General features: G+C 39.0%; 1 protein-coding gene across 1 annotated transcript in view; it reads right to left on the reverse strand.

Annotated features, from left to right (window-relative positions):
- Positions 1-20,525, reverse strand: part of LOC147035801 (extracellular calcium-sensing receptor-like) — a 72,085-nt gene that overhangs the window by 19,675 nt on the left and 31,885 nt on the right. Inside the window, exons 3-4 of the mRNA XM_085869581.1 lie at positions 10,025-10,187; positions 9,045-9,324 (exon numbers count right to left, since the gene is read on the reverse strand). Of these exons, the coding sequence (XP_085725707.1) occupies positions 9,045-9,324; positions 10,025-10,113 (369 nt within the window). The 5' untranslated portion in view covers positions 10,114-10,187. The remainder of the gene's footprint in view (positions 1-9,044; positions 9,325-10,024; positions 10,188-20,525) is intronic.

Genomic DNA, 20,525 nt, shown 5'->3' on the forward strand with positions numbered 1-20,525 from the left:
AACAATCCACCGGTTGTCTAGCATGAAGCGTGGACCCTGACTTTCATCTTGTGAGTGCGCCACCCATCCTCCAATGATTTCCTCCTGCATTCTGGGTACATTCCATTTGTCATTACTGTGTCCTTCCAAAATTCCTTTGGGAAGTGCTTATCACAGGTCTTACCAGCTTGGCCAGTGGACAACAGGCACGTACTGGTTGGGTTGACTGGACCACATGGGCACATGTGAAACATGTGCCTTGTTACTGTGGTGTACAGCTCAGGATTTGCTGCACTAACCGTGATTTCCGGTGAAACTACTTTGTCAATGTTCAATGGTTGCCAAGGCTTGCTATCATCAGACATGATGAGCAAGAGATGGGAATGGGGAAAGCCACTCTTCTGGTCTTCCTTCATTGCTTTGTGGGCCACAACTTTGCCAATAATTTGTTATTTTTTTGTCAAATCATCAATTAGTGATTGCAACTTGACTTGGAAAACTCGGGCACAAATATCTGGCCAATTGCTGGGATTTTAATTTTGAAAGAGAGATGCCTTGATTTCAGGACAGTTCGGGTTACAAGAGAAAGTTATGAAATAGTCGGGCTTGCAATACTTCCTCACTATAGCCATTGCATCTTGAAAAGCCTAAATGTACCAACTTTGGGAACCATAGATGCTGGAAGGAACATCACATTAGTACCTGCATGCAACACTTGATTATAATCAACTGTATCCAACAATCTCTAGTACTTTTCATCTCGGATTTCAGTCTGATGGTACTTTACTAATCTGAGCTATTGGGCTTATAATTTGGCAAATGCATCAGTAGCATCTTGCTGTGTGAGTCTGTGAGATTTCAAAAGAATATATGACTTAGTAGTGCATATCTGTTGGTGATGGTGATCGCATTCTGCAGCTGATACATAACCACGTCAATTGGCATGTACAATTCTTTCTGTGTGTACATCTGTTCCATAAGGAAATAGCAAGACATATAACAATGGCTCAGGTGCCGTGCATTTATTCTTAGGAAGTCACCTGTGTTTTTGTTTGTAGGATTGCATCCAAGTCATTTGTGTGTTCACCTGGCATGATAAATGCAACCTCACTTGTGGTGAGGTCGTTATGTCTGGCATAATCATATGATGGTCTCTTTTGATAACTTTCATGTCAGAGTGTTGAACTGCAAAATCAAGTGCAGCCTTTAAGGAGGCTATGTAAGGATTGACCCTGTGCAAAAAGGTCTGGAGTGTAACGAGTAAAATCAAGTTGAAATAAGGATTATACCTGAGTCGGTTTTCTGCCTCATGATTTGTGTCATGGAAGTATAGCTCTGTAAATTTTGGTTGTTCACCTTTTCCTGGCCTCAGTGATCCAATCATATGATGCACTTTTCCCAAAATTTTGAAAGTTGGATGAAAGCCATGCATGACCGGTTCATCACATCCTGTGGAAGCCATAGCAAAGGTATTGGTGTATGCCCTCAAATTGTCAAGCAATGCAGAACCTCCAGTTTCATATACTGTCATGGGCAAAAATATTGGCAACCTTGAACGTTTTCAAATAATGTACCATTTCTTCCAGAAAATTGTTGAAATTAAAAAAATAGTTTGATATATATATATATATATATATATATATATATATATATATATATATATATATATATATATATATATATATATATATATACATATATATGTATATATATATATATATATATATATATATATATATATATATATATATATATATATTATATATACATATATAATATATACATACATATTTCTTTGGGGTACAGTGGAACAAAACAAAAAACCTGAAAAATTTCTAAATCTTAGCTTATTCCACACAGAAATCTTGAAATGGCCTAGATAATATTCTTGGCACCTTTTAGAAGTTGTTTATAATAATTAGATTTCAAGCAGGTGATTCTCCTTTTACTTTGGAATTGACATCACCGATGGTTAGTTGCAGATGCCTGCAATATAAAAATCAAACATTCATCCAGTTTGAATGGAGAAAAGGAGTCATTCTGCTGTTTTCTGTCACTGTGCATACAGCAATGAGCATAGAGAAAAGAAAAAAAACCCAGAGAATTGTCGGAGGAGGTCAGACACATAAATGCAGCCAAGCCTGGATAATCTCAAGGCTACAAGTCCATCTCCAGAGACCTTAATGTTCATGTCCACCGTACGCTATGTTATCTGGAAGTTTAAGGCCCATTGCACTGTAGCCAACCTCCTGGACCTGGCTGCAAGAGAAAACATGATCGAAGATTGTTTCGAAGGATTTTTCGAATGATAGAAAAAGCAGCTCAATCAACTGCCAAACAGATTACAGCTGACCTTCAGACATAAGGTACGAAATTTTCAACTCACACCATCCGTCACCAACTCAATGAAAAGGGATTCTCTGGTATGAGACCCAGGAGAAGCCCACTGCAGAGAGAGCGAGACATAAGAAAGCCCGATTGGAGTTTGCCAAAACATACCTGAGCAAGCCAATATCCTTCTATGAGAATGCCGTGTGGACAAAATTAAAGCTTTTTGGGAAAGAACATCATCTCTGTTTACAGAAAAGAAAATGAAGCCTTCAAAGAAAAGAACACCTTCCCTTCAGTCAAACATGGAGGCGGTTCAGTGATGTTTTGGGGTTGCTGTTCTATCTCGGGCACTGGGTGCCTTGAATGGGTGCATGGTATTATGAAATCAGGTGATTACCAAGGCATTTTGGAGCGCATTGTTCAACCCAGTGTCAGAAAGCTTGGTCTCCATCTAAGGTCATAGGTCTTGCAGCAGTTCAATGACCCCAAGTACACTTCAAAAAGCACCCAGGAATGGTTCAAGACAAAACGCTGGGCTGTTCTGACGTGGCCAACAATGAATCCAGATCGAAATCCCATTGAAGACCTGTGGGGAGATCTGAAAACAGCAGTTGGGAGAAGGCACCCTTCAAATTTGGGAGAACTGGAGCAGTTTGCACAAGAAGAGTGGGACAAACTGCCAGTCGAGAGGTTTAGGAAGCTCATTCATGGCTATAGGAAGTGCTTGGCTGCAGTTAATTTGCCCAAAGGCTGTGCTACCAAAGGTTAAGTCTGCAGTGTCAATAATTTTATCAATGCCGTTTTATTTTTTCTGATTTAAAAGGATATATTAAGTTCTTAATAAAAAAAAAAATGCTTCTGTAATATTAACAGTGAAATGAAGAATTGTGGAGACCAAATACTTTTGTCAATTTCAACATATTTTAGGAGAAAATTGTGAGTTAATTAAAAAAGTGAAATGGTGCCAATATTTTTGGCTACGACGGTAACTGCTGCATTTCAGGTCGGCAATTGGAAAGGCATACAATTGAACTTTCCCTTTTCACAACAAAATTCTGGTCGCACTTCCTTTCCAATGATTGGCATTGCAGGATGTGCATGCATTTTCTGCATGGTCGGGGCTGGGAAGTTCATGATGTTTGACTTTGCATGAGAAATAATTTTCCAAGAAGTATTCAACATCTTTTAGAGCAACCATTTTTGTCTTTGATCTGATAGCGGCTATGGTTTGTCTCTCATGTAGATGACACTGCTGTCCAATTCTACATGCCCTCTGCTCATCTGTTTCATGCACCCTTACATCGAGTCTGTTGTCTTTTGTCAAATATTTCTGCTCTCTGCTTGTCATTTTCATGCAGCCTTGCATCATGAGTCCATTGCCTTGTGCTCGTTATTTTCATGTCGCCTTGTGTCATGAGTCCATTGAATTTTGTCAGTGAGTCTTTCCGCTTTGTGCTCGTCATTTTCATGCAGCCTTGCATCAGGATTCCATTGTCTTTTGTCAGTGAGTCTAAACTGCCATGTTCTCAACATTTTCATTCACCCTTGCCTCCTGAGTACATTCATTATTGTCCTCACGTCTTTCTGCAATGTGCTCGTCATTTTCATGTAGCCTTGTGTCATGAGTCCATTGTCTATTGTCCTCAAGTATTTCTGCTCTCTGCTTATTATTTTCATGCTGCTTTGCATCATGAGTCCATTGTCTTTTGTCAGCGACTCTTTTTGTTTTGTGCTCGATATTTTCATGTGGCCTTGCATCATGAGTCTATTGTCTTTGGTCAGTGAGTCTTTCTGCCCTGTGATCAACATTTTCATGTAGCCTTGCATCATGAGTCCATTTTCATTTGTCCTAGAGTCTTTCTGCACTGTGCTCAACATTTTCATGCAGCCTTGAATCATGAATCCATTGTCTTTTGTCAGTGAGTCTTTCTGCCCTGTTGTCATCATTTTCATTTTCCTTTGCACCGTGAGTCCATTACCTACTGTTCTCACGTCTTTCTGCACTGTGCTCAGCATTTCATGTCGCCTTGTGTCATGAGTCCATTGCCTTTTGTCAGTGAGTCCTTCTGCCCTTTGTCATCATTTTCATATCGCTGTTCATCATGAGTCCATTGTCTTTGGATAGCTAGTCTTTCTGCCCTGTGCTCATCATTTCCATGAAGTCTTGCATCATGAGTCTATTGTCTTTTGTCAGTGAGTCTTTCTGTCCTGTGCTCTTAATTTTCATGTATCATTGCATCAGAAGTTCATTGTCTTTTGTCAGCGACTCATTTTGTTTTGTGCTCGTCATTTTCATGTGGCCTTAGATCATGAGTCCATTGCCTTTTGTCCTCAAGACTTTCTGCACTGTGCTCATCATTTTCATGCAGTCTTGTATCATGAATCCATTGTCTTTTTTCCTCAAGTCTTTATGCACTGTACTCATCCTTTTCATGCAGTCTTGCATCATTAATCCAATGTCTTTTGTCCTCAAGTCTTTCTGCACTGTGATCATCATTTCCATGCAGTCTTGCATGATGAAGCCATTGTCTTTTGTCCTCAAGTCTTTCTGCACTGTGCTCATCGTTTCATGCAGTCTTGCGTGATTAGTTAATGCCTTTTGTCCTCAAGTCTTTCTGCTCTCTGCTTGTCATTGTCATGTCGCCTTGTATCACGAGTCCATTGTCTTTGGTCAGCAAGTGAGTCTTTTTGCTTGTGCTCGTCATTTTTATGCAACGTTGCATTATAAGTCCGTTGTCTTTGGTCAGTGAATGTTGCTGCCCTGTGCTCTTTTGTCTCAATGAGCATAACTTCTTTGCATCTTTTCATGGCACTCCTACTTGCTGAAATATTTTGCTTGCGAGGTTAGAGTGGCATGATGAATGATCTATAAATAGAGGGGAGGGGTGGAGCCAAATGTACAGTATATAAATTAATTACTTCATCTTGAACGATCTGCAAATGGAGTAAAAAGAAGAAATAAAGTGTCGATTCATTATTTACCTCCTCTTGATCACTGCCTTTACTAATGAGCGATTTTCAACAACCAAAAAAAATCAAATAAAGGATATTGATTCTCTCATTCACTGCCGATGCTTATGAACGATTTGCAAATCGAGAAAAAAAACTAACTAGTACCAGTTAATTCAAAGTACACCACCCCCATGCGAAATAAATAAATAACACACCGTCCAACACGCGACATCGCTGGGGCACCTTCGGCACCCGGCAATTCCACCTTGCAGCACATCGAGTCGGAATTGGGAGTGATAGGGTGTAAAATAATTAATTGAAAAAATTAAAACAATTAATAATGATCAAAAGATAATTTATCAATCAATTGCCGAATAACATATCTAAACAGACGCTGTTTTCATCCGAATCTGTAAGTTTCAATATTAAGTGAATAATCAAAAAATGAGTAATAATCGATTAATTGATAAATCAATAAATCAAAAACACTCTTTATAGCCAAATCACTTGGTCACTGTCATGTGAACACTTCCGGTCACCTCGACACAAAAAAATTTCATAACGATTGCTTGAAAACTGGCCAAAAATCGTGTGACAAACAAACAGACAAACACTATAGACCAACATACTTGGCAAAAAAAAGATTCGCCAAGTAAGAAACAAACTGAGTAAAAACTGAGTACTCCCTACGATGCCGGTAATGATGTCATGCATCAACTGGATATGGCATTGGGATGGATCGGAGCACAAAAAAGAGATCGATGAATTACCTTCTGTTGTTGATCACCAATGCTACCCGGAGCTTCGACGCAGGAAGAGGTCAGACTTAGAGCGGACACTGCAAACATCGAAATTCAAAACACCTCCCGCTGTGTAAATCAAAACACCTCACTGTACTGGAAAACGTGGGGACAGGAATACTGCACTGCAAATGAGGACTTGTAATACCCCCCCCCCCCCAAGCTGGAGGTGGCGCTACACGAAAAACATTTACACAGAGAATTTGCATCCCCTCCCCAAGACCACTGGCAAATATAAAAACACCTCGACACATTAATTGGGGTCATGCTGATCCTATGTAGCAAGTATGGATATATTTGGGCCAGAACTGAAGGAGGAGGAGTAGAACAAACAAACAAACAAACACACACACAAACATGAGTCGATGAACGACAGAAACGATGCTATTACAATCATTTGTGTTGTTGTCATTTTTCGATCCTCGTGGAGGATCTCTAAGTCTTACTCAGGCTGTTGTTCTTCTGCTTCTTCTTGTGGACTTTTTTGTTTCACAGCCTACAGTTTTCATCGAAACTTCCTGAAACTTGGCGTATATATGTAAAAATACCCTGCGCAGACAGTAACCATCTCCAATTTTGAAAATTCCTCCGAGAAAAAAAGTTATGACGTCAAAATTTCTCCGCCAATGGAAATTGCCTAAAAAATTATCGCCGAAACTCGGCAAGCTTTTTGAATTCTGGTTGAGTGAATCGAACAGGGCATAAGCAGAGATGAATGATACATTATGTTACATCACTATGACGTCATATGATACATCACATATGATACATCGTTATGATGTCATATCAATTTTTATGACGTCATTCCTATTTTTTTGCCATTTTTTGTTTCACAACCCAGAGTTTTCATCAGATCTTCGTGAAACTTGCCATGTATATGCAGAAAGCGCACACACAGGCAGTAACCATTTCCGATTTTTTAAAAATTCTTCCTAGAAAAAAAAAGTTGACGTCATAATATCACCGCTAATGGAAATCGCCGATTCCATTATCTCCGAAACTAGACAAGCTGTTTGAAATTTGTTTGTGGGAATCAAGCCGGGCATTAGCACAGATAATTTGTCGCAAACCTGATACATCACAATGACGTCATATTCGTTTTTATGATGTCATTATTAAGAGGACAAGGATCTTTGCTCATTTGAGCTTGTTGTTATGAGAAGCGCCCCTGGAAGAATGCCACCGTGAGCTATCTTTTCACAGATGTACATCTAAACATGGATTTCCCTCAGGTAGAACACCCCCTTGGGGAGCGGGGCAGTGTTAAATCGCTACATCCTCCATTCACCCTTCATCATTCATATGTGAAGACTCACGTAAGCAGCTTTGTTCTCTAAACATCATTGCCGCCTACCTCGAGGCTGAGCAAGGCGAGACGGCTCTGATCCGTTCATCTAAGGGGCACGTGATATAAGTATAGAATGCCTTAATCACGTCAAGTTTCCGAGAAACTTATTTTAGTTTAATGGTGACCATTTAAAAATGGAATTGTATGTTGGCTGAATTAACTGAAATTTTGGTTGTTATAATAATTATGTCCGGAAAATGTTCCCCATAAAAGCCATGATAACCTCAACACCTCGACATGGGGTTTGAGCAAGATGCACGCCCCCCCCACTTCTCCCCCCCTCACCCTGCACCACCCACGGGATGGGGTGAGGTTAAATCGCCACAACCTCCATCGAATGACCCTTATTCCTCCAACCAAGTTTGATTGTGATTGGTTAAGTAGCCACCAAATGTATCGCGGTCAAAAAAGACAGACAGACAGACAGACTGAGCAAATTCTGCATTTTGGAAAGATTCATTTTGAACATGTGAAATTGCTGCCAAAGTTTCTTCAATCCATTGATGTTCAACCCATAGGCAGGTGTAATGTAACCTTGCATATATTTAAAAGATAAAACCCATGCAATAAACAAAGGACACCAGCATGTAACTGCAGAGAACAAAGCAAAGGATGCCTCATTATTCTTATCTGCTCTCCTATCATTCTGCTTTACACATTAAATGTGTGGTGATTATTCCTTTTGGTGTGCTGGTGAAGATGATGATGCTAAAACCAGAACAAAATAAATCTCGCTCACATATAAAATGCAATGACGTGATGAAATTGAAGTTTGGCTGATAATTACTCCTTCGTAGTCTCTCCAGAGGTTGGTGAAGAAGAAAGGATTTATTATTGTTGAGCTGGTGCAGTTTAAAATGGCATCGATGGAAGCAAGCAGAAGGGATTCGTTCCTTGTCGTCGTGGTTGTTTAGCCAAACAAACGAAATCCACTTCGCTCAATCGTCTTGGTAATGTCAAACAAAAGTCACTAATAAATATTCACGTGTCGAGTGAATTGTGAATAAGGATGAAAAATGCTGAGAAATAAAGGTGTGCGAGCTTCTAACATGTTGTGATGATGATCTCTCGTTTGTAATGAACTTCCAGCATTCCCTACATTGATTGGCTTTCTGGAAGGATGTGACTGATTGGCTACAAGAGTTCACGTGCTTGCTTTATTTGATATATTGGTAAAATAAAATAAAAATAGTGAACTAATGAGTTAAGAAAAATGAATGAGTCAATACATGTGTGTGCAGATGAAGAACATTTGTGAAGCACCTTGGAATTCAAAGTACTTATCATGAGTCGGTGTTTCAGAGACTAGAATCTCTTAAAAATTCCTTATCCACATGAGTTGTTTCAATATCCAGTAATTACCGGAAACTTTCCGAACTCTCTCAATTGTTCCACCCAACACAAAGTCCAAATACAACATTATAACTTGTCACCTATTTTCCACTGAAATTTTAGAAAAACATCTCACCTAATACATCACAGTCAGATGTAATAAATAATTCATTCCTTTTTGAAACAAAAGAAAACAAGTGTGAACAACACACTAAACCAAAACACCCACACATCAGTCACTTGTAAATAAATTCTGACAATTGCAGATCAATGCGACAGAGCAAATGACGTGATATTATCACCTGTGGGATATAGAATGGTCCAAGGAAACGACCAATGATACTAGAAAATGAGGAGCTTGCACTTCCTATTATCGTTCTTGGTTTGCAGATATTTTCTTGTCTTGGTATTATCTCTGAACCAATGAAACTTACTGTGGCTTTAACTGCCTTGTGAGTATTAAAACAGGTGTCATAAATCATGTAACCAATAGTTACATTTGGAAGCAATAAAGGGTCATCGTTAACTTCCACAATTGCAAATATCATTGCCATAAGCCAGCGGAAGGTCCTGAGGAAGAAACTGGAGAAAGACATTCATTTGATCAAAATGTCCCTTTTGTGAGAAACAACTTTGCCCTATGCTAAACAGTGTTTGACAATTAAATCCCAGGCTTAGCAAAAATAATAAAGTAATTGTGATGGCCGATTTTTCATGTAAATCTTACATTGCAACACACTGTAAAATATTTAATTAGTTAAATCAGTTAAAGCTATTAAAATGTAAAATCAAAATTAGAACAATTTTTTTCACATCACTCATTGCATTTTTTTGAAGAGTGCACAGGGAGCTGATCATCCTCTCATACATCTCGTATCAAAGATAAGAGATATATTGAGATGAAAGCAGTGAACATAAATGAAATAACAGACAGAATCTCCAAAACTTGATAAGGAAGCCTTTTCATAAAAAAATACACGATATAAAGGCATTTCCATGTTTGTGTTATTTTGTCTCTGACAATTCTATCATTATTGGCATGATAAAAAAAGGATAGTAACAACTCATGAATTCATGAAGGTAATACTGCAACTTTTTGAAGGGTGAAAGCATTAACTTTAGTGGGGCTGTGACAGTTTTCACAAAATATCTTCCTGAGGAACAAAATATTGTGATGCACAAAATATTGGAAAAAATTGGGTATTAAAATGACATTAATAACCGTTTAACTTTGGCAGAGAAATCCATGATATTTTTAAAGATAGGAAAAGGAGAAACTTACTTGAAGCAATCCGGCTGTTGGGGTAATTCCCGGAATGTGGAGACAGAACTTGGTTTGGATGAATAAACATGGAAAAACCCAGCAAGCATGATGTCTCCTTGCTTCACAACAATCGGCAAATCCGGTATTGCTATAGCCTTGCATTTTCTTTCCTCAGCCCCTGCTGCTTGGATGTATAACAAAATAATAAAACGGAATACAAGTTCATGTCGACATTGAAAACAATATCCTTTCCCAGCAACACTGCACCATTGCTTCAATACATCCATGTGTTTCACCATCGATGTTCTGGAACTGAACACCTTTTCTCTTCTGAAACTAACAGTCATATTTATATACTCTGAGTTGATTTATACAACGGTCTTTGGGGAATGTTTCAAAATAAATCCACAAATGTAAATACAACCAAATTAATCTTCATTTTTAATATTTCTTAGTGTAATTACGTTTATGGTGTGCCATCACCATCAATTAAATATAATTAAATAAAAACAACATTCTGAATGATCACTTTGGTTAATCCGTTTAAATGTAATTATTCTAAAAATAGTTCTCTCCAAAGATAGATTTTAAAAAGCATGCTCTTGGGTTTCACACAGTTACATTGTAATTTATACCCATGATAAGAAAAGGTCTTTCTTTCATAATGGCCCTCTCACCTGAATACAACTACGGGATATCACATAGTTGGATACAAAGTATTTTTGCGGTTCTGCAAAGCTGGCATTCCTCACAGGCAATGGGATACAACATGTAGTGATGACGAGGCAGTCATTTCATTATTATCCATTTTAGATAGCCCCACTGGTGTACTAAGGCGGTTGCAGGGGGTGGGGGGGGGGCTGCCCCGGGTTATAGCCAGGGGTTGGGGGTGACATTGGGAGGTCACATGCAATTCGCACAAAGTGAGTGAGCAATGAAGAAGAAAAGTCTAATGGACACCCAACAAAGGTGACGATGGAGTCCAAAGACATTCTCACAAGACCTGATCAAACAATCAAGCAAATATCCTCTGTTTAAGTTGGTGGAAAAAAAAAAATATATATATATATATATATATATATATATATATATATATATATATATATATATATATATATATATATATATGACCTATCACCAGTGATCACTGGCGATGAGACCACAGTGATCTGTCATTTTGTCAAAAACGAAAATCTGACGGCGCTCATTTACACTTCCTCACTCATGGGCAGTCTGTCGGTGACTGACAGCTTCTGCAGGCGGGAAATATGTTCATGCATATGGAGTAGGATCACCTACATACGTGCACCAAACCCCGCCTCCCAAGCTTCATTTGTTTACGCACGAAAAATTAAGGTTGGATACTTTTTGAACACATCTCGGATATATATATATATATATATATATATATATATATATATATATATATATATATATATATATATATATATATATATATATATATATATATATATATATACATATGTTTTATCATTGATATTAATTAAAAAAATTTATCTCAGTAAAATAATTCATTCTTGTGATATAAAATGCAGAGCAATCGGAACTTTTTGACATGAAAACCAGCCAAACTTAAATAAAAGGTGACGATGGAGTCCAAAGACATTCTCACAAGACCTGATCAAACAATCAGGCAAATATCCTCTGTTTAACTTGGTGGAAAAAAAAAAAATAAACCTTCTCAGCACATTCCACAAAGTCATCCTTTACTGAACAGATTCTTGCAAATCTAAGTGGCTAAGATGAAAAGACATTGTGACCAATTTTGATAGGTACACTGCTACCTGGAAAGGTGTACAGCACTACAGGGAAACTAAAATCATCAACTTTATGATATACACTTGTACAAAAACCATTCTCTCCAACTCCAACCAACACATCCAGATCTGCAACAACTGTGCAATCATTACCACTCATGTTTACAATCAGGCTGTCTGGAAAAATCTTGTGAAGCTGTCTCTCAAAAATATTGTTGTTAACCACACAAATATCATCCATATAACGACATGTATGAGATAATATTTTGGCTAATCCTAATTTTTTTCTCCTTCATCAGTTTCTGCAAAATGAAAATTCACAAAAAATAAGAAAAATGCCTGCTAGTAGGGGACTGCAATTCCCACCCATGGGAATACCCTTAACCTGTTGAAACTTTATCCCACACAAAGACACAAAAGTTTTAAATAAAATAAAAGTAACACCATCATTCAACTTCTGCTTATCAAAACAATGAAAACTTGAGTATTTATTTTACGAAAAGATTGCTCTATCAAACCAGACACATAAAAACTTATTAAAAGTGTTGAAAACAAGCTTGTCAATTATTTTGAAGAGCGAATCCCTCACGAGTACTAAATTCAAGTTTTTTTTTTTTTAAGTTGAGGATTCAAAAACTTCAACTGACTTGATGTTGACACCTAATCATATCTTAAAACTCTAAAGTAGAATTAATACTTCAGAAAGTGTTAATACCATATTTTTTCTCAATTGTTTAACAATATTTCCTGAACTGTTCCCAAATACCTTGTAAGCTTGTCAACTGCAACTGATAACTGTTTGGTGGAACACTTCCCTGCACCCGCTATAAATCTATCCTTGTGTGGATATTTATGAAGCTTTGGGTTGCAGAAAAGCCAAGGAATCCAAAGATTTACCTCTTTACATTTAATACTGAAACTCCCTGATGCTCAGAGATAATATCTTGGAGTGGCTCACAACAAGGAATATATGTGCTATTTCCAATACCAGTGAAAGTAACCGTATGAATGCTTCGCTTAATAAAACTTCCACATAAAACCTTTCCAAATCACAGCAAAAAATATTGGCAGCCTTTTCTGCTGGAGCTATTATGTAACTCTCATGTTGATCCCGAATGTCTTTGCAAAGACATGGCTTGGCTTGTTCAACACTGGTTTAAACCGACCCAGTGAAAGCAAGCCCCAACTACTAAAAAAACCTTAATCCTATTATCCAGGACTTCCACAACTCTGTTAAACCATGCATTGAAACTGATTACAGATAATTTAAACTTGGTGCACATTTTGTGAACAAAACTTGTGAAAGAATCCACAATTGAAGACCTAATGCAGCTCCAAGGTTGAGTTACTGGTTCCCTAAATTTAGCTCCCATTTTCATCAGATCCCTAATTTCACCATTACTAATAATAATCAAATCCCAGAAACTACGTGTCCACAAGGACCGTATAAAAAATGGGAAGGCAAACATGCACAGTCAGTTTCCAAAATGTCCTTTCCGATATCTTCGAGTTTTAAGAAATTCACCATAATTGAAAAAGGATTGTAAAAGGGTCTCAGTGAAAGTGAAATAAAACTTCAATGGGATTCGATCCCTAATTTTATCTGGTAATAAACTCGTTTCACAAGTATCTCGAAAATTTGAATAAAGGCGAAGCCGATCTACCGACTTGCTGGAAAAATCAAAAATTTAGAACTCGCGGATCCCATCAACTTTCGGAGTTGAGGTCTTTATCAGAAGCCTGATTCAAAAAGCTTTGACCAAAAACGAGCACATGTCATAGTAGAATATTAGCTGAGACTTTTGTGGAACATTACCTCAGAAGAACATAAAAATCATGAAAAATATTTGTAATAAGCATATGGGAAATGCGAACAGTTCCAAACAGAATTTTCAACATGAATGAGTCAAAAAGGTAGACATGATTTATTTGATGTGCTTCTGGAGTTGGAGGGAAATGTACAATCATATGGTGTATAAGTATAAGCAAAGACTACTATCTCCTGAAATAAAAGAAATAACGCAGGCGGTGTCTAAGCACAGCCTTGTTCGCTTCCGAAATATATATTTTTTTTAAAACACGGTTGGTGTATAGGCACTGAACGCTGGCTTGATTTTTGGATGCCTGGGAAAAACGAACTCGGGGTATGTAATGATGCCAAAACATGGCTATTGCTGATATGCATATACAATACATTGTTTTTAAACACCTTGAATAGATTCCAATTCCACTGGGCCATGAAGGAATAATCCCATATCGGCCGCAAGGGATGAAGCATGAGGCCGACAAAAACTGTGTGCTTCAGAGCGCCCGTGGAGCCAATGGGTTTCAAACTATGGGCATTGGATGATGATTTTAACAATCGCTTTGGTCTTTTTCACATGAAGGAGAAAACTTATGGGGAAGTCATGGTGATTGTGACTATAACATCTGAATATTTATTGGACCTAACAGAACAGGAAAATGGCTAATACATGATTATTTTTTCAGGGTTGGGAGATTCTAATTTGTGGGAGGAATCAGGCCAGTTCTCCAACCAATGGTAGTAATGAAACATACATACACATCATGAGATATGGATAATTATATAGAGCTCAGTAAACAAAATACAATACAATGCTTTCATTTTATTGAATAAATATATCTCCGTTGAACAAAATTTGCAGAAAATGTTTTGCTAGTGGAAAAGTAGACACTCAGGAATGAAAGTCTCACAATATTTTATTTTTTGTAGATTTTATAACATTTTGGGACAAAACTGCAGCAAAGAAATGCAAATGCCACAGCAATGATTGCAAACATTTCTGATATAATTGTATGTTTTCCTTGTGTGCTCATGTAAGCGGGAATGAAAGCGACCACAACCATAAAGAGAAACAGCATGTTGTAAGTTATGAACTTTCCCTCGGTTAAAGATGAATCCTTGCTGTGAGCCTTTGAAGCAAGACAAAGGCACAATATTGCCAAAATAATCAAGTAGGTCAAAGAACAAATAGCCCAAAGGGGTGAAGTCAGAGTGCATTCAATAATGATTGTTCCCAAACGGGCCGTTGTGTTGTAGTTTACCCTCGGATCACTGACAAGAGCCCAAACTAAAGAAAACACCAATTGTGGGGTAAAACAAAATGCGACAACATATTTTTGTTTGAGTGAGTTGACTGCACTTGGAAAACTGTTGAGAGGAGAACCTGAAAATAATCATCAATGGAATCATGCTCAAAAAAAAAAAAAATCATTGAACAATGAGAGCAAAGTCGAAGGCAGGCAATCACGTATCCCCACATTTCCCACATAAAGCAAAGTTTAAAGATGGCAAAATATTCCACCAGGAATGACCCAATATCAACTTTTGATGTGAAAATAATCTTCCCTGTTGACCACGATGACCATGAGTCATAATGGGGTATGAACCAAGGGCCAAATTGAAAAAGTCGTTACATATTTAAATCGTCCCTCAATTTGATTGCACATACAAAGTTGCATTAAAAATGTTTATAAAGTGCCCAAAATTGCATTTATTTTGTGTTTGAAATTTTTACACCACCTCAAGGCCTGAGGGCACTGGACCAAAACAATCCTGCTCTCACAGCTTCTTTCCTTATTCTGATCATAACTTCCAAGTTTGGTGAATTTCTGCTCAACAGTTTAAGAGGAGGTGGCATGACAGGCAGACAGATAGTAGGATGGAAATACAGACAGAGACAGGCACAGACTGAACCTATTACAATACCACGCCCTGATTTCTTTTTTGGAAAAGGTCACGTTTGATATGGAAGCATGCGCGGGAGCAGCACGTCACTGTGTCCACTTTCTGCCGGTACTCCAGGGGCCTCCGTCTAGCCAATCTCAAGGCAGATGCTTGGCCCATCCACATCTCCTCAAGTTGCAGATCAAGCAGCTGCAACCACGAGGTACGCGGTCATCCTGTTGGCTTTCTCCACTTACGAGGCTCCCTCACTGAGAGAATCTGGGTCCATACAGCTGCAGTTGATGCTCACGGCCTCTTCAGGTTAGAACTCTCATCTGAATCTCTTTCAGCAAAAGCTCGGTGGACACAAAGTCTGACCAGCAATAGCCAAGGAATCTCTGAAGACACCTGGTACCAAAGAAGTTAAGTCTGTATCTCAGATCCTTGGTCAGAGTCCAAGTCTCACATCTGTAGAGCAAGACTGGAAGAACCAAGGACTTAAAGATTCCGACTTTCGTCCTCCTGCAGAGGCAAAGACAATGCCACACCCCATGATCCAGTGAATCCATGACTTCCCAGGACCAACCCACATATCTATCGACTTCTGACTCAAAGCATGCGGAGACAAGAATATCACTGCTTCGGTAATGAATCTATCTTTGACCTCAAAATGCTCACCACAAACAGATACAGGCAATATAGCAGCATCTAAGTTGTCAATGAAAACCTGGATCTCAATTTTGACACTGGAAACATGGAACATCAGCAGCTTTGACTCCTCATTCAGTGCATCAAAACACGACATAAGGATATCCAGCATCTCAACAAAGATAACTGCATTATCTGTGAAAACAAGGTCAGAGAAACGGACAATCCCAAAGGATGCACCGCAGTTTATTTTCTTTGACATCCTCCTCAGAATCCAGTCCACACAATCACTGAAAAGTGTGGGGGCCAAAACACACCCCTGAGGAATTCCAGAATCAACCGGAAATAAGTTGAAGATGGAAACATCACATGTCACAGCACTCTCACTGCCAGAGTATAGTTCAGAAATCAAATTTATCAGATTTGGTGGCACCCCATAAAGACCGCGAATCTTCCAGAGGGCATCCTGATTCACTGAATCAAATGCTTTGTGGAGATCAACATAGGCTGTGAGCAGACCCTGCTGAAACTCTCATCCGCAATCGGTGAGTACCCAAAGAGTAAGGACACAGTCAATCATTGACCTCTTTGGTGTAAAGCCTGACTGCTCTGGGTGCTGGTGTTCAAACAGATGGTGGCAAACCCTTCTAATAATTTTCCGAGCAAAGACCTTGCCCATCACTGAAAGCAGTGCCATACCTTGTCAGTGGTTGTTTCAGTCCTGATGATCACCCTTCCCTTTCCAGAAAATGAAAATAAGGAACCTCTTCCATTACGTTGGGAGGATGCCTGTGCTCCAAACAGATAACAAAACTGCACGTAACGACATGGATTCAGCATGTCCACCAGCCTTGAAAAGTTTGCTCTGGATGCCACAGATCCCAGGAGCTTTACGCCCTTTCAACTGGCTCACTGCAGCCTGTGTTTCCACAAACTGAGGTGGTTTATAGTTGAGTGGATGGTCAGCAATGGGGGTAGTAACACCCCTGATATGCAAATCAAGAGCTGCAGGGTCAGTCTGGTACAGCCGCTCAAAGTAACACGTCCCAGCGGGCCTTCATTTCAGACTCCTCTGTCAAGATTTCATTACCTTCTGCTCTAACTGCAGTACACAGAAGGAAAGGCATGGAGTAATGCAATGCACAAATTCCCCTGTAAGCAGGAGGCGAATCACTTGATCACAAGTGATGCTGCACCCCTTCATAGATTTCTCACAAATGGGCCTCCTTCTCTGCCCTCACTGCAGGCACAGAGTTGCACCTCAGCCCACTGAACAGCTCATTTATGCCATTAAGCCTGGCCCTGTGACACTGTCTCCAAAGGGACACTAGATACTATTGACCAAAGTTCTTCTTCACAGGAGGATTGCTTCCATGACATACAGTAGCAACATCAAAAATGGGAGTCTTGAAGGCACTCCACAACTCTTCAGGATCCCCAAAACACCCAGGCCGCCCAAATCCTCCCTCCACCTTGAAAAGTGAGTTCAGGTGTGAAGGTGCTTGGTCTTTGAATACGATCTTTCTTATTCTGCACTCAGGCTAACATAAATGAATAACTATAAACATTGCAACAATTATCAAATTGCAAAAAATACTGTTTCATTCCCAAATACGAACAAACATTTGGTGGAAACAGATACAATAAGACACTTGTTGACATCATTATGAGATATACAGAGCGAAAGGCAATATGTCAGTACATGTAAGATGTTGGACATATCTATGTGAATTTCCAGTCTATAAAAATATATACACTGCTTTCTTTCCTCCATCAGTTTGCATTTTCTTGCCTCTAACCATCCCGTGCAAAATCAAGTCACTGTTAGAAAGATCAATGGAGTGAAGCCATTGCGAGAAAGCAGCTTGCCTTCTCCTCCTGAAGAGCCAACTCCACTGATTGGAACTTGAGGTCTGACAGTGAAGCTCGAAAACAACGTTTCCTTCTTCAAACATGCCAGAATCTAACATCAGGCCCACATGAACTCTGAACTCACAATTATGTAACCATCCCCAAAACAATAGTGAGAGTCAATTCTGTCTCTGCAGCATGCTCCACTCTTGTCTCTTACCTATATTTTCTGGATGACTGAGTGCATATTTTACAAATGGTGGAACAAAACAGTGTACACTCCACAAGAAAAAGTGGAATTAGTCATGCGACATGTTCAGGTCCTCATTCAGGAGGAAAAAGCAGAATATCTGATTGCAAAGAGCCCAGTTTGAAAATCTCCTTCAATTACACATTGTCAATTGTCCATTCAATTGATAAAATTATTACATTTGTTACTCAAAGAGGCAAAAAATGGATGAATAAACTCTTAACCGAATTATTTGTAAAAGTGTAAAAAAAAAGTTACGTTACCATTACCCTAGGGGCAGTACTTTTGGGCCACGACACCCTGTATGTTTGTATAGATGTTAGTTCTTTTAAAATCTCCTATCCTGTATGTACATCATCAGCATTTGTCAATATAATCCTGAAATTGTGAAAAACAAAACATTGGTTTTATATAATACAGTTTCAATAAAAAACCAACATTCAAACAATACCTTTAAGAGGAACTACAATTCTTGTACATTTAGCCAGCATGCAGGTTATGGCCAATGAAAGCATGACACAGGGAAACGTTTCCCGTAAGCGGCACACGTTATCTGTTGGTTTCCCAATAAAAACCAAAGTACTCCCAAAGGATCCTCCTAATGCCACAAGGATAAGGAGATTCACTTTTAAATTTTCATCATTCATCAAAGGGCGTTGTGTGTACATCATCGCTACAACCACAGACACCAATAATATCCCAATGAGTGAAAGGACCAACAGAGTGATTGTCACTGGATCATATAAAGGTAGAAATTCTTCAGCCATAAGTACACAAGCGTTGCGATGTTCAGTTGGCCAAAAGTATTTGGGGCATTGGAAGCATTCTTGAGAATCTAAAACAAAAGTATGATTTTTCATTTTCAAGTGAAACAACTTCACTGATAATTTTAACTCAATACAAGATCCTCAAGAAATGTTCAAACAGAGCCCTGGTCAAAAAGTGAGAATAAAACGTTTTTATCTTGAGGTTTGAGAGGATCTAATGTGGTTCTATGTAGGAAGTGGTTTTTTATACAGTCGTGCACGAGTGGTAGCACCTTACTTGAGTACAGGGCCACCATTTTGAATAGCCCACACAAAGTATGCTGGCTAATTAACAAGTGAACAGGTCAGATACAAGAACAACAGATTGTGTTTCCTATTCTGTTGAAAAATAAATGGTTTCCTTCATTATAGCCAAGTGGAACACAAACACACATCGAAGCTGCTTTGCCTGTGTTTGAATGTCGACCCAGCTATAAACTGTCATCCCAATGTTTCACAGGCAGCGTAATTCTTCAATGTTTGTGCCATCCCTCAAATGGACAACACACAAGCATCGCATCAGCTGGCATTAGTTTCTGGACATTAAATATCCCAGTGTCCTTTGCTAAGAGTAGGTGAGTAATCACCGTCACCATAGCCAAAAAATTCCAAAAGTTCCTGAACTAATCCCAGGTTCCTGCTGTGCCAAGTGAACAAAGTGCAGAAAGGTCAACCCCAACGGGGACGGCTGTCCTCCGTAGCTGGGCATACTGATTAGTAGTACTTGTAGTTGTACTCAGCACGAGTCCAATTTCACAATTGGTTCAACAACTACCAGCAGACATGACATTGAGGATGGCTGCAATTTCAATTGTCTGAACTTCCCAGTTAAATCTCCACTCTCTTCTCATTCTCTACTCTCAAGGTGAATATCTACTCTCAAGTGAAGTACATTCTCTCCCTTGTACATGGTGAAGAAAAATTTTCCTTCTAATCTCTCTAAATCCACCTCTTTCCTACTTGCCGAGAGGAGTGCCTCAGTGTAGTGCCTTTGGCACATTATTCCTCCTCAAACATAAATATCATCCGTGATACTCTTTCTCCCCAATGACATTTTGCTGAAGGACAGCACATCCTTGTAGTTTAACACTTTGCTGACTTGGTCAGGATCAGAAACGGGTCGAACACTTGGAGCCTGTCATACATCCATGGGAAATACCACCTTCCAATACTGTCGCTCTGGAAGAATTGTCAAATGAACCCAAGTATCTATTTCCATGAACAGCCACTGAAAGAGGAAGACTTTTGAACTTCAGGGCTTTATCATCAATCACAATATCTTTCTGGAAAGATAAAAAGTCAAAGCTTTTCAAAGAGTCTTTAATATTTGTTAATCCTTATTGTAATCCACGGACTGCTCTGTGTGTGTGTGTGTGTGTGTGTGTGTGTGTGTGTGTGTGTGTGTGTGTGTGTGTGTGTGTGTGTGTGTGTGTGTGTGTGTGTGTGTGTGTGTCACTACTCCTCTGACAGTTCTGGCCCGATTATATCCAGACTTGCT

This window comes from Eptatretus burgeri, chromosome 1 (genome assembly GCF_056783735.1).
Source record: "Eptatretus burgeri isolate ZD-2024b chromosome 1, Ebu_testis_v1, whole genome shotgun sequence".
Taxonomy (NCBI): domain Eukaryota; kingdom Metazoa; phylum Chordata; class Myxini; order Myxiniformes; family Myxinidae; genus Eptatretus; species Eptatretus burgeri.